The sequence below is a fragment of the Mastigoproctus giganteus genome, chromosome 4 (genome assembly GCF_048544385.1).
Source record: "Mastigoproctus giganteus isolate SK-2022 chromosome 4, ASM4854438v1, whole genome shotgun sequence".
Taxonomy (NCBI): Eukaryota; Metazoa; Arthropoda; class Arachnida; order Uropygi; family Thelyphonidae; genus Mastigoproctus; species Mastigoproctus giganteus.
The window spans coordinates 96091236-96104301 of NC_143578.1; the positions used below are offsets into that span (position 1 = coordinate 96091236).

The 13066-nt window shown below is 41.3% G+C and overlaps 1 protein-coding gene across 4 annotated transcripts in view; it reads right to left on the reverse strand.

Annotated features, from left to right (window-relative positions):
* The window catches only part of LOC150086925 (receptor-type tyrosine-protein phosphatase S-like), a 1004071-nt gene that overhangs the window by 597862 nt on the left and 393143 nt on the right, over positions 1 to 13066 (reverse strand). For all 4 annotated transcript variants that reach the window (XM_090372826.1, XM_090372825.1, XM_090372828.1 and 1 more), the window contains one exon: positions 12092 to 12310. In XM_090372826.1, the coding sequence (XP_090228952.1) occupies positions 12092 to 12310 (219 nt within the window). The remainder of the gene's footprint in view (positions 1 to 12091; positions 12311 to 13066) is intronic.

Here is a 13066-nt window from a genome sequence, read left to right on the forward strand (position 1 = left end):
GATCCACAAGGTCACAGTGACAAACTTCCTAGGAGCAACATTGGCGAAATGGAGTACCACCATTAAGGTCAAGAACATCACAACCATGCCAATCCCTGTTAGAAGAGAACCTTTCCGGGAGATGCTCTGAGCCCACTATGGTTCTGTCTAGCACTCAACCCACTATCCACCATGCTCAACAACAGCAAGTGTGGATATAACCTCAAAGAAGGAAGAAAGTACCTGTACACCATCACCCGCCTGATATACATGGATGACATCGAGCTCTATGCGACAACCGAGAAGCAACTACTCTGGATCACCGAAGAATTCAGCAAGGACATCAGGATGGAATTTGGTCTAGATAAATGCAAGACTCATACACTGCACCAGGGAAAATTAGTTGGCCAAAACTACCAGCTGCTGACTGGTAAAGAGATCGAAGCTATGACAGAAGGAGAGACCTACAAATACCTAAGGATAATGCAGGGTGAGCAGTTAGAACACAAGGAAATCAAGAAGTGCCTGACCGAAAAATATCATCAGAGAAGCTTGCTGAAAGCAAAACTGAACTGAGGGAACAGAGTTAAAGCAATAAACACCTATGCAGCTCCAGTACTAACATACACCTTCGGGGTCATAGATTGGACGAACACACAGCTAGACGATATCATGCGAAAGACAAGGACAATGATGACCGCGTGTTGCCAACACCACCCGAAGTCAGCAGTGGAGAGAATAACAATACCTCGGAAAGAGGGAGGGAGGAAGGTGCCTGATAGATCTGATAGAACAACAGAAAACAGCGAGAGTTAACCTGAAGGATTACTTTGAGAACAACACAGCACCACTCCACCAGGCCATAAGGAAGATAGATAAGTGGTATAACCCACTCAACTTAAGCGATGAAACCCCTCCTGCCCACACGGTACAAGAAACAAAGTTAGAAATATGGGCCAAGAAGACACTCCATTGCAGACACTACAATGACCTCCATCAAGATCACAAGCGGGACACTCTTCCCCGAGACTGAAGGATTCATGCTAGCCATCCAAGACCAGGTAATCAACACCAGAAACTATAGAAAATACATCACAAAGGAGCCCGGAAACGTCAGATGACACATGTTGATGATGCCACCTGGCCTCAGAAACGATCTAACACATCACCACGGGGGTGCAAGGTGATCACCTAGACTGAGTACACTGGGTACACTCATAGACACGACCAGGTAGCCAGGTTAATACATCAGAAGCTAGCGAGGAAATACCAGTTGACCAAAGAAAGTGTACCATACTATAAATATGAACCCCAGGCAGTACTAGAGACCGGAACACACAAGCTGTACTGGGACCAGGCCATAATAACGGATAAGACCATCCCGCACAACAGGCTGGACATAACCCTTGTGGACAAGATGGAAAAGGCTACCTACCTGATTGACATAGCACTAGCAATGTCCAGAAAACCCATGAGGAAAAAATTAGGAAGTACACGAACCTGAGACATGAGATCAAGGAGATATGGCATATGCAAGAAGTATCAACCATCCCAATTATCATGTCAACCACCAGCATTGGTTATTGAGGTTGTCACAGACATTCTCTCAGATATGCCAGACAAGCTGTACTTGCTACCTGGGAGTCTAAAACGCTGATGGAACTGATATTCAGGTGACACTCAGGTCAAGTGGACCCAATTTCGGCAAAGTCTGGACGGTGTGTGACAGCCAAATCCTCTACTTGCACCTTCTTGCACCAGGAATACTAACAGTCCCACCTTCACGATGGTGGGACTGTTAGTATTCCTGGTTATAACCTCCATGCACAAGTACATGGTGGGTGACCACCCAGGTGTGAACCAACGTAAGCAGGGGTCGAGGTGTGGCGCCCACACCACATGGAGGAACATCGCCCCTCTATGTTACCAGGCAGGACTAGGTGGTAGATGACTCATCAACTGGTGAAATACCACCACTTTGCTTATTGGAGGCTTGAAGTGGTGGAACCCATGTATAGTCTCTAGAGCTAAGTTCCGGTCAACCCTTCCCTATCTCTTCCACATGCAGTATGATTGATGACTTTTGAGGTTATGATGAACGTCGTGGCGAGATCCAATATTCCTTACATTTCGAGGGTACAGCTCTAAAACGGTGTTCGCAGGCCGGCCGCTAGTTTGTACACCGGACCGAACCTATTGGTAACTCTCTAGGAGGCTTCCGGATCAGCTAGTGTATAATCTTGCTACCTCTATTCTGCCAGATAGTGACTGAAGGGAGTCCGAGTAGTGTGTATGCGGGGAGCATTGTCGAGGCCACGTTATGTCAAGGATCTGGGTATATTCTTACCACGTGTACGCCATATCCAAAAATTTCATTACTTCATACAGCATGCCGCACCCACTTTTTCTTACCGTTGAATACACCATGAATTGTTAAACTAATAGAGCAAGCTTATCTGCGAAAAGTTCTCAACCTCCCAAGCACTTCCTAATTCATTTCACAAATATACATGGTCTCAATTCTAATCTCAACGATGTCCATTTCCACTTGCAGTCTGCCATGTACTTTTCCTGATAGAATCTCAGTTATCGGTTGAATCAACTACTGCTCATCTCAGATGCCCAAATTATTCGCTGTATGATTCCTTTCGCCTCAAAGGTGGTACTTGTGCATATGTCCGTTCTGATATTCCCTGTCAGAGACTTGGCAATTTGGAATCTCCTCTCTTTGATCTTCTCTGGCTCAAAATCTCTCTACCTCATTGTGTCAAATTCATCTGTTGTCTCTACCATTCTCCCAACTCCACTAATCACTTGGAGTTCTTTGACTTCCTCTCTTTGCAACTTGACTTTCTCCAGTTCAACTTTCCTAACAGTGAGGTAATTTTCCTTGGTGATTTTAATGTTCACAACTCCAGCTGGCTTCCATTTTCTAGTCACACCGACCCAGCAGGTCGAGATGCTGAGGCTTTTGCAATTACTAATGACCTAGCACAGATTGTTCATTTACCTACAAGAATACCGGACAATCCTAATCATACAGCCAATATGCTTGATCTTTTTCTCACAAACAACCCTTCTAAGTACACGGTCAAAGTGAGAGGTCCTTTAGGCACTTCAGATCACAACTTGGTGATTGTCTCTTCTCCAATGGAACTTTTATCTCATGGCTATTACCAACCTCGTGTTGTTCAGCATTACAAGAATGCAAAATGAGATGACCTGCGAGACTTCTTTTCTTCTTTTCCTTGGTCAGATTACTGTTTCAAAACTTCTGAGGTCAACGTTTGCTCAGATCATGTCAGTGAAATTATTCTTGCAGGAATGGAATCCTTTATTCCACACTCCACTCTAAAATCTCGTCCTTTATCTAAACCTTGGTTTTCCAATAAATGTGCTAAGGCTGTTCAAGAGAAGAATGTTGCATATCGTAATTGGCTTGTTTCTAATTCTTCGTTTTCATTTTCTGCCGACACCAAAGCCCGCAACAATTGTAAAGCAGTTATTAATCAGTCCAAACTAGAGTTTGAATAGGCTAAGAGTAGAAAACTTGCTTCTTGCCCTAATGGTAGCCGAGAATTCTGGTCTCTTACCAAAGCTATTGGCCGCAACTTTTGCCCATCTCTGCTCCCACCTCTGTCCAAACCAAATGGTTCTATTGTCACTTCAACCAAGGATAAAGCTGACCTGCTAGCATCCCATTTTTCTTCCAGCTCATGTATTAATGATCTTGGTAAAACACCTCCCACCATTCCCAACACACTCCATTCAATGCCTCCTGTGGTCTTCTGTCAAAAGGATGTCAGAGGAATTTTGACGAATCTTGATGCTAAGAAAGCTCTGGGTCCTGATAGTATTTCTTCACTTATTCTCAAAACCTGTGCTCCTGAACTTACTCCTGTTCTTTGCCACCTTTTTTCACTTTCTTATTCCAAAGGTGTTTTTCCTTCTGCTTGGAAATTTTCTCATATCCAGCCAGATCCTAAAAAGGGTGACAAATCCCTCCCATCCAATTATCGCCCCATTGCAATTACTTCTACTCTTTCTAAAGTAATGGAGAAATCAATTAACTTCCAACTCTTAAACTACCTAGAAACCTTCCGTCTGATCACCAATCGCCAGTATGGATTCCGTCAGTGTCGATCCACTGGTGATATTCTGGCTTATGTTACCCATTTATGGACTAATTCAATGGAAAGGTTCAGTGAAACACAAGTAGTTGCTCTTGACATCTCAAAGGCTTTTGATCGTGTTTGGCATAAAGGTCTTCTAAACAAGCGTCCATCTTATGGTTTGCCAACTGTTTTCAGTAATTGGTTATCCAGTTTTCTCTCTGATCGCTCACTGAGGGTGATGGTAGATGGCTTCTCTGTCTTCTAACTTCTCCACTAATTCCTATGACCCCCAAGGTTCAGTTCTTTCCCCCACTCTGTTCCTCTTGTATATTAACGACCTTCTTCCATTGACTGGAAATCCTATCCATAGTTTTGCCAATGATAGCACATTGCACTTTCCATTTTGAGAAACCTTGTCCTGCTCAATCAGCTTCAACTTCTCGAAAATCTGCTACCAATTCCTTAAATGTCGATCTTCAGGTAATTCTCCAGTGGGGTAAAGACAACTTAGTTGATTTCAACCCTTCTAAAACTCAGTCTTGTCTTATATCTCGCAAAAAGGATTCTTCTGCACCTATGCTTATCTTTAGTGACACTCCGATTTCTAGGCAAAATGATATATCTCTTTTGGGGATTACCCTGACTTCTAATCTCTCTTGGCACAAGCATATTACAAATATTGCTTCCTCTGCATCTAAAAATAGGTTTTCTCTTTCGCTCTCGGCGTTACTTTTCTTCCAAACAGCTGCTCACTCTGTATAATCGCAAATCTGCCCTGCCATGGAATATTGTTCCCACCTCTAGGGTGGTGCCCCCAAAACCTCTCTCAGACTTCTTGATTCCATTCAGAAGAGGGCAGTTAGGTTAATTAATGACTCCTCTCTAACAGAGTCTCTCCACTTGCTGTCTGATAGACATACTGTTTCTGCTGCATGCCTTTTCTACACATACTTCCATGGGCACTGTTCTTCTGAATTGTCTTCTATAATTCCCGCTCTCTCTCTTTCAAAACAGTCCGAACACGTGCCACCACCAGCCAACATCCATTTACTGTCGAACTTCAAATTCACAGAACCAACTTTTCATCTTCCTCATTTATTCATTCAACTGCCGTTTTCTGGAACAATCTTCCTTCATACGTATTTCCTGAAAATTACAATCTACAGAAGTTCAAGTCCAATGTCAACAAATATCTTCTTTCGTCTTCTCAACCTCCAACCCAAGCACGGTACTAAGTACTATAGGTTCTAATACCTCTCGTGTTTGGGGTTCACATAAAAAAAAAAAAAAAAAAAAAAAGACTCTACATAGCAGCCTAGCAACAATACGTCTCCCAGAGTACACCTACAAGGAACTCCAGGAAGTTGCAATCCTGCACACCTGTAGGATAGTCAGAGATTTCCTTGACCGACAGTAACACCAGACATTAATACCACCCTGTGCACTTGGTAGCAGTACCCATCACGGAGTGGAATTCCCCAATCAGGGAGAAATAATAGAAGAGCAACAACAACAATAATAATAATAATAATAATAATAATAAGTTAAAATTGCCCATTATAAGACATTCTGATTTACTGGCCCACTCTATTTCTTTGTACAGCTGTCTGTTGTACCCATAAGAGTCATTAGGGTTATACCACACACTCCTACTCTTATTTTTGCTTCCCTAGTGCTTATGTCACACCAAACTGACTCAATATTGCACTGTCACCCCATGTCAACTGGATGAGCTGCCTTAAATTTTATGTGCTTCTTAACTAAGAGCATAACCCTCCTATCCTATCCTATCCTATCCTATCCTATCTGTGCATGTAGGTTTAGAAGATATTATCTCACCACGGTGTGCTATCATTGTCTATGGTACATAAGCTGGGCAATGTTACTCAGAGCATCAAATTTGTTTGCACTATGCAAGAGGTGGACATTCTTTTGTCAACTGTGCTGGGGAAAATACAAGATCAACTTGTGCGAATTGTTTAGCTGCAATCCATTGTGCGACACATTTCATATATAGTACCTTTTGTCCATTATTTCAAAAGACTCTACAGTTTGTAATGGGCAAGCCAGATTGTGTTAGTCTTCCTTGAAAATGGATTCAGCTCAGTATGGATGATTTGGACAGGAATCATTTCCATTTCTGTTTCTTCTCTTCCTTTTCTATTCTCTTTCCTATTTTGCTTTTAAACTAGTTTTTTTCTACTATCTACTTCTCTCTTCCTTACTCTGCATACACACACACTACTATAGTGTTTTGAGATCTGAATGCTGAGTAGATCGGCACATGCTTATCTGTGCCAGATGGTAGATCTCTGGCCCAGCTTCACATGCCAGTGATTGTAACTAGTCTGTTCCAGCTTGCTGAAGTGGACTAGGCAAATTGGCCAGTCATACAACACAAATAACATAACACAACAAAAGATTACGATATGTATAAGCCACTATGCCAATTAGCCTTTATCTGTATGGTATTTACACATAATAAATTCATATACACCAATGAATAAAAAAAATAATAATAATAACAAAAAATGTCCTTTCTGTACCCTTTCATAGTTGCACTGGGTGCAAGCATGAAAGGAAATGTTTTTGATGAAATATATGTTAAATGTGAGTGAATGTATGTGTTAGTGTAGTTAGTGTTGATATGAGTAACTTGCTGGATGAAAAATGAGTCAACTTAACCTGAAAAAAAAAAAAAAACCTGTAAAATGTGTGTGCCTCATCTATTCAGGGCACTGTTATAAAAAGGATCAATGTGTTGTGTTGAATGATGAGTGAATGAGAATGCCTAATAGATGTTAACTGTTGTATCCTGAATGTACATATATATATATATATATAAAGAAAAATTAATGATTTTTCCAGGTTAAGATGTACAAATGTGAGCACAAGTAAAGTCACCTGTTTAAACTGTGCGGTGGTCAAGTAAATGTAGTAGTGATGAGTCAAAAAATATGTGGATGCCCTGATAGCTGTGTTTATTTAGGTGGTATCTGTGTTCTCTCTCTAAATGTATGATGATATATGAAAAGAGGCACATGAGTGAGTAATTGCTGTGCATTGTTACCTACCAGTCTGCTGCAAAATAAGTAATAAAAAAAAGTGTGTATATCTGTTTATTTGTAAGAGTGGAAGGTGTGCGGAAGGTCTGAACATATGAAGAGTGTGTAGTTCTGGCAGGCTCTCCTAATTGGACTGCAATGTGGTAACCCACAGTGAACCTCCCCTGCTGATGGCATGCATCCCCTCTTTTGAGGCATGACATGGGAACTGCTGACACCAGCTACAGCTGGTCCAGCCAGTGTGGGATTTCATGCAGAGTTGCACTGTGTACCCATGCAGTGGACACACACAAACTCAGCACTCTGCCCCTATGACTTTCTTCTCCCCAACACACTCCATCTCCCTTTCCTCACCTTCCATTCCAACTTTTTGCCTAGTGAATCCTACCACCACAAACCTTTTACTTTTCCTTAACCCCATGTGAGGTTGGTCTCCTCCCACAAGGGTGCTCTTCTACTGCTTTAAATTCCTATTTTCAAGTGGGCATAGGAATACCAGTCTGTGTCTTCCTATTGTCCACCTTAATCTTCTTTATCTGTTTCCCCTCTCTTCACTATCACTCCCTTTCACATTTTCCTCTTCTAGCATGATGTTTTTTTTTTCTTTTTCCTCTAGGGCCCTCCCTGGCAAGATCAGGCACAGTCCAGGGTTTGCCCTGCCAGAGAACTTTCTACCTGTACTACACCCAGCTGCCTCCCCAGACAGGCAATGTGGGCCCCATTAGGGGGCCCCCTGGCTAAATGCCAGAGGAACAACAGACCAGCACAACCCAACAATACACTGCACAAACTAACAATAAAACTTACAATCTCTGGCATTTACAGAGTTTGTAGTGCCCCAATGTATATTACATGGTTTGTTAGGGGAAACCCTAGTGCTGCTTGACAATACACACAATATCCTTTTGTGTATATATATTGTACTTCCCATATTCAAATTCTGCATCCCTTTTATCTGAGTGACATTACTTCTCTGAAATCCCCACAATGCCTGCATTTGATATCTTGAGCAGTACTGCAAATTCATCAAATTTATTTATTATATTCCTAGCATTGGTGTGCATGCAAGTGTACATGCATCTGTTCTTACTCTTGGTAGTTACCCCCTAACATGGCCCATGTACGAGGGGCATTCAAAAAATAAGTTACACCTGCTGCCATCTCGGTATAATTGCGCAACAAATGTGGCACCTGCATGGAATGGAGTTCATATTGTGCGCCCCTGGTAAGTGAGTTTCATTGACATAGCAGTAACAGTTGTGTAGGAGCAAGCATTTATAATGGCACATCAGCTAGAATGTTACTCCAAGTTCGAGGTACGTGGAACAATACAATTTATGTGAGCGAAACGTCTGAATTTTTCTGAGATTCATCGTGAAGTAATGGCAGTGTATGGGGCAAATGCAAAAGTCTTTACGAACAGCCATGAAAAAAAAAGAGGCCTGGAAAGTTAAGCAAAGGTGTTGTTCTCATTCAGGACAACACTATGCCACACAATGCATGCACAACATGACACTTGCTCCAAAGTTTTGGATGGGAGGTATGGCAACGTTCACCATACAGTCCTGATCTTTTGCCTTGTGACTATCACATCTTTGACAAGCTGAAAGAACATCTAGGGAAACAATGATTTGCAAACGATGAGCAGGAGCAAACAGCAGTTCGACAGTGGCTGAGTGACCAAGGAGTGGATTTCTATCATCAGGGAATCGAAAGTTTAGTCACATGTTCCGAGAAGTGTTTACACCAACTCGGTGACTGTGGAAAAGTAGTGCAAGGTATGTGCTTTCTATTGCATAATGTTACATACCTCAATAAATGTCTCTTGGGCTACAATGGTCAAGTGTAACTAATTTTTTGAATTACCCTCATATTTATTTGTTTTATGATGACTCCATGCAGTCCTTGAAATCCCCAGCACCTTGCTTTCAAGCCTGCTGCTCATTCCAATAGATGCAGTGCACTTTTTAACATCGTGGTCGACGCCATTATGAGGCAAGCATTCAGCAACAGACGGGGTATACAATATGGCAAGGATCACTATGTGACTGACTTGATGTTTGCCGATGATAGTGCTATCTTTGCCGGAAACGACGTTGAAGCCACAGACATCCTCTACGGCATTGCCCGGCCATACGGGTTGAAGATCAATGCTGATAAGACAAAGGCCCTGACAACAGATGGGTCGCAAGCCATCATCTATCTCGAAGGCGTCCAGATCAAGCAAGTGCAGGACTTTAAATACCTTGGGTCGCTGGTCCAGGAGAAGAAAGTTGCATCCACCGTGGAGATCCACAGCAGAATTGGACATGCGGCCACTGCATTCGCCTCGCTCAAATGGTGTCTGTGGAAGAGGACCAATATTTCCTCAAAGACTAAAATCCGACTCTTCCGGACTTTGATCCTGCCCATTCTCCTTTATGGATCGGAAACATGGATTTGTCTCAAGCTAGATTTAAACTTGAGGTATTCCAAATGCGATGCCTGCGGCAGATCCTGGGCATTTCACCTCGTGACCACATCACTAATGATACCATCCGTGCCAGATGCCAACAGCAACCAACCATCGCCGACCAAATCCAGAAGAAAAGGCTTAGATGGTTTGGCCACGTATGTAGAATGGGCACGAATAGAATACCATCCACACTCCTTTGGAGACAACGACCCACCCAATGGAGCATTCAACGGACCGCGCCTAGGAAAACGTGGGCCAAGCAAGTGGAAAATGACCTGAAGAGCCGACGTCTCGACCTTAATCAGGCCAGAACTGATGCCATGGATCGTAAAGCATGGAAGAACATCACAGAGCAAGTCCGAAACACTGCGACACCTACAGCAGTGTACTGGTTGCGTGGCCAACCGCCTCCTCCAGGCGCCTCCGTAGCCAGGTGGGAAGGAGCAGCAGTGCGTAGCACACGCTTCTTGATTAGACCGGGGTTCGAGCCCGTCACCACCAAATACGGAGGATGCGGAAAGGTTAAGGAATGACCACCGCATATCCTGGAGCAATATGGCCTTAGTTGCTAATGCTCCTAAAAACCAAACAACAACAACAACAACAACAACCGCCTCCTCCAGCCGCCAGCTAAGGACCAAAGAAGAAGAAGATGCAGTGCAAGAATCACTTTCACCTCTGCTTGCAGCTATTGTTAATCTATTAGTCTGTGTAGCTCCCTAGCTATCAGTTTTCCAACAAACCTAACACTCCCCAATAACATCAGCAAATATTCTTGCCCATTCTATTTAAGTGTATCCCATCCCTATAGAAGCAGTTTCTCCTGATAACAAGCAAAGACCTCGCTGAGAAAAATTCTACCCCACAAGCCTTGCTTGTTTGTTTGTTTGTTTGTTATTTGGTTTTTAGGAGCATTAGCAACTAAGGCCATATTGCTCCGGGATATGCGGTAGTCATTCCCTGACCTTTCCGCATCCTCCGTATTTGGTGGTGACTGGCTCGAATCCCAGTCTAATCAAGAAGCGTGTGCTACGCACTGCTTCTCCTTCCCACCTGGCTACGGAGGCGCCCCCACACACAAGTCTTGCACAATCTTTCCAGGGCAGAATTGATTGGCAAGGTTCTCATCACATCCTCCCTCCTACAGTGTCTAGGCAGAATTGCAGACACTTTCAAATTTAACCCTAACATAACATAACAAAAATGAATGGCAAGTATAAATCATACCCATATTTGTGAGTACATTGCATATTTCAAAAAAAAAAATTGCTGTTGTTTTATGGTTGTAATCCATTTGCAATGTGTATTTTTATATGCTTCTATTAGAGAAGTATATAAAAAATAAGCAGATCAGATTAGAATTTCAGAAAACAGGCTTTAGTGATACACCAGGTTTTTGTTCTTGTATGCTTTGATTACCTAATGCTTCCTTACTAAAAAAATTAAAATTTCTTTCATAGCTGAATTTTGTGAAATCAAGTGGTTCAGAAAAGAGCATTTGTTTCATAAAATTTCTCCATATAAAAGTTTTGCAATATTGCAGTCAATCTAAGAAGTAGAAAGAATTTCTAAACAGAATAGGATTCTGAGAGAATCCCACACATGCCACACAGAAGGAGGTGCCATTATGTGTGCAAAGGGCAAAAAGATACTGGTGAAAATTAAATGAAAATTTAGCATTTTGAGGGACAAATTTGAGTGTTCAAATAAAGGGTCATTACCACTGAATGTCACTGAATAACGGTCATTACAATGCCCACCTTAATATTATAGACTACCCTCATGCATCTGACTGTATAACAGGATCACCCACAGCAGGATACACTGGACCAACAGGAGGTAGTAATCCTACCTCCTGTTGGTCCAGTGGAAACTAATGTCAACGAAATGGAAGATATGCTCTGCAGTAAAAATTGGTGGAACAAGACCCCGGTATGCTTGCCATGGGTAAAAGTCAGCTCTGGAAAGAATGTGAAAGGCTCACAGGGTAGAATTTTTCTCAACATAGCCAGTGCTTGGGAAGGGACTGTTTTCATAGAGATTGAATACATTTGGATAGAGGAGGTGCAAGGCTCTAGTGATATCATGGCAGCATTATTAGGTCAGAAATTTGGTTTTGAGAAATACACAGAATAGCAGTTTAATTAATAATAGAAATACATGGAATAACAGTTTAATAAAAAACAAAAGTACACAAAATAATAGTTTTATTATTATATAATAACACTAAGCAAAGGATAAGTCAGTGGTAGCACTTGATTTAACTATAAAAAAACTTCATATATGTGGCTGCTAAATACTTCAGCTCCTTCTAGATAGTGGATGAGTAAGACGTTTAAAATTATTTTTTTTATGACTTTGGGGTAAGCCACTGCCGAAAAAATTTCATTCAATAAAATCACTTTTTAACACAGTCGCATAAAGGAAAACTACACCTATTAATATACTGTCAGAATTAAAAAAAAAAAAAAACTTACTATTTGTTTTGGTAGGAGGGATGATCCACTTAGCTTGCACATCAGCATACCTTGTTGATATATGACTTTTGTTCTCTGCTTCCAATGCAAATTTTAGTCCATATTCATATTCTGTAAGCTTTCCATTCATTTTATCACAGGAAACAGGATCCCACTGAAACTCTAATTCAGTCTTACCAATATTGGTCACTTGAATATTTTGAGGCATACCAGAAGGAGCTAAATAAGAAATTCTCAGAATAAACAGACTGCTGAAAAGAGTATATCATAAACTGTTGTAAAGTAAGGATCACTTTGGTAGGTGACAAAAAAAAAATTTGAAGACTACTTCAATTTTTTTTTTTTTTAATAAATTTGCCATCTGGTCTGCAACTTCATGACCATGATATAGACCCATCAATACTTACAGACCAGTTTTGAGAATTGCTAAATTTAAACATCAAAAAGATAAAGGAAAAAAGCCAATATAGAGGGTGTTTGATAAGTAATTCTCTGATAAAATAAAATTTTTAAGCCACTGCTCAAAGTAACTCTATTTTGTATCAATTATAAAGAATAATTAAGCACATATTCACGATATTTCATAATGAAATGGTTTTCACATTCCTGTACATTATTTTAAGCCAGTTTTTATGTAACATATCTCATACATAACCAGCAGTATATTCAATGTATTTATGCAGCCAAAGAGCAACAGTCACTATTGCTCCTCTGCGAAAGAAGTCTTTTTCTCACTGAAGCAATTATTATGGAATCTACAGGAAAGCTACACTGATTTGTAGTTCCATTTCATCCAAAGTTTTTGTTTTTCTCTTGTAAACTATTTCTTTCCTTTTCCCCATCCCGATAACAATATCACATGGTACCAGAGCAGAGCTTCTTACTGGCCAATCTGCTGGACCACACCTGCCAAAGTGTCTGCCAGGGTTCTTTTAATCCAGCTGGTATCAGACATGCATCACAAAGTGATGGTGT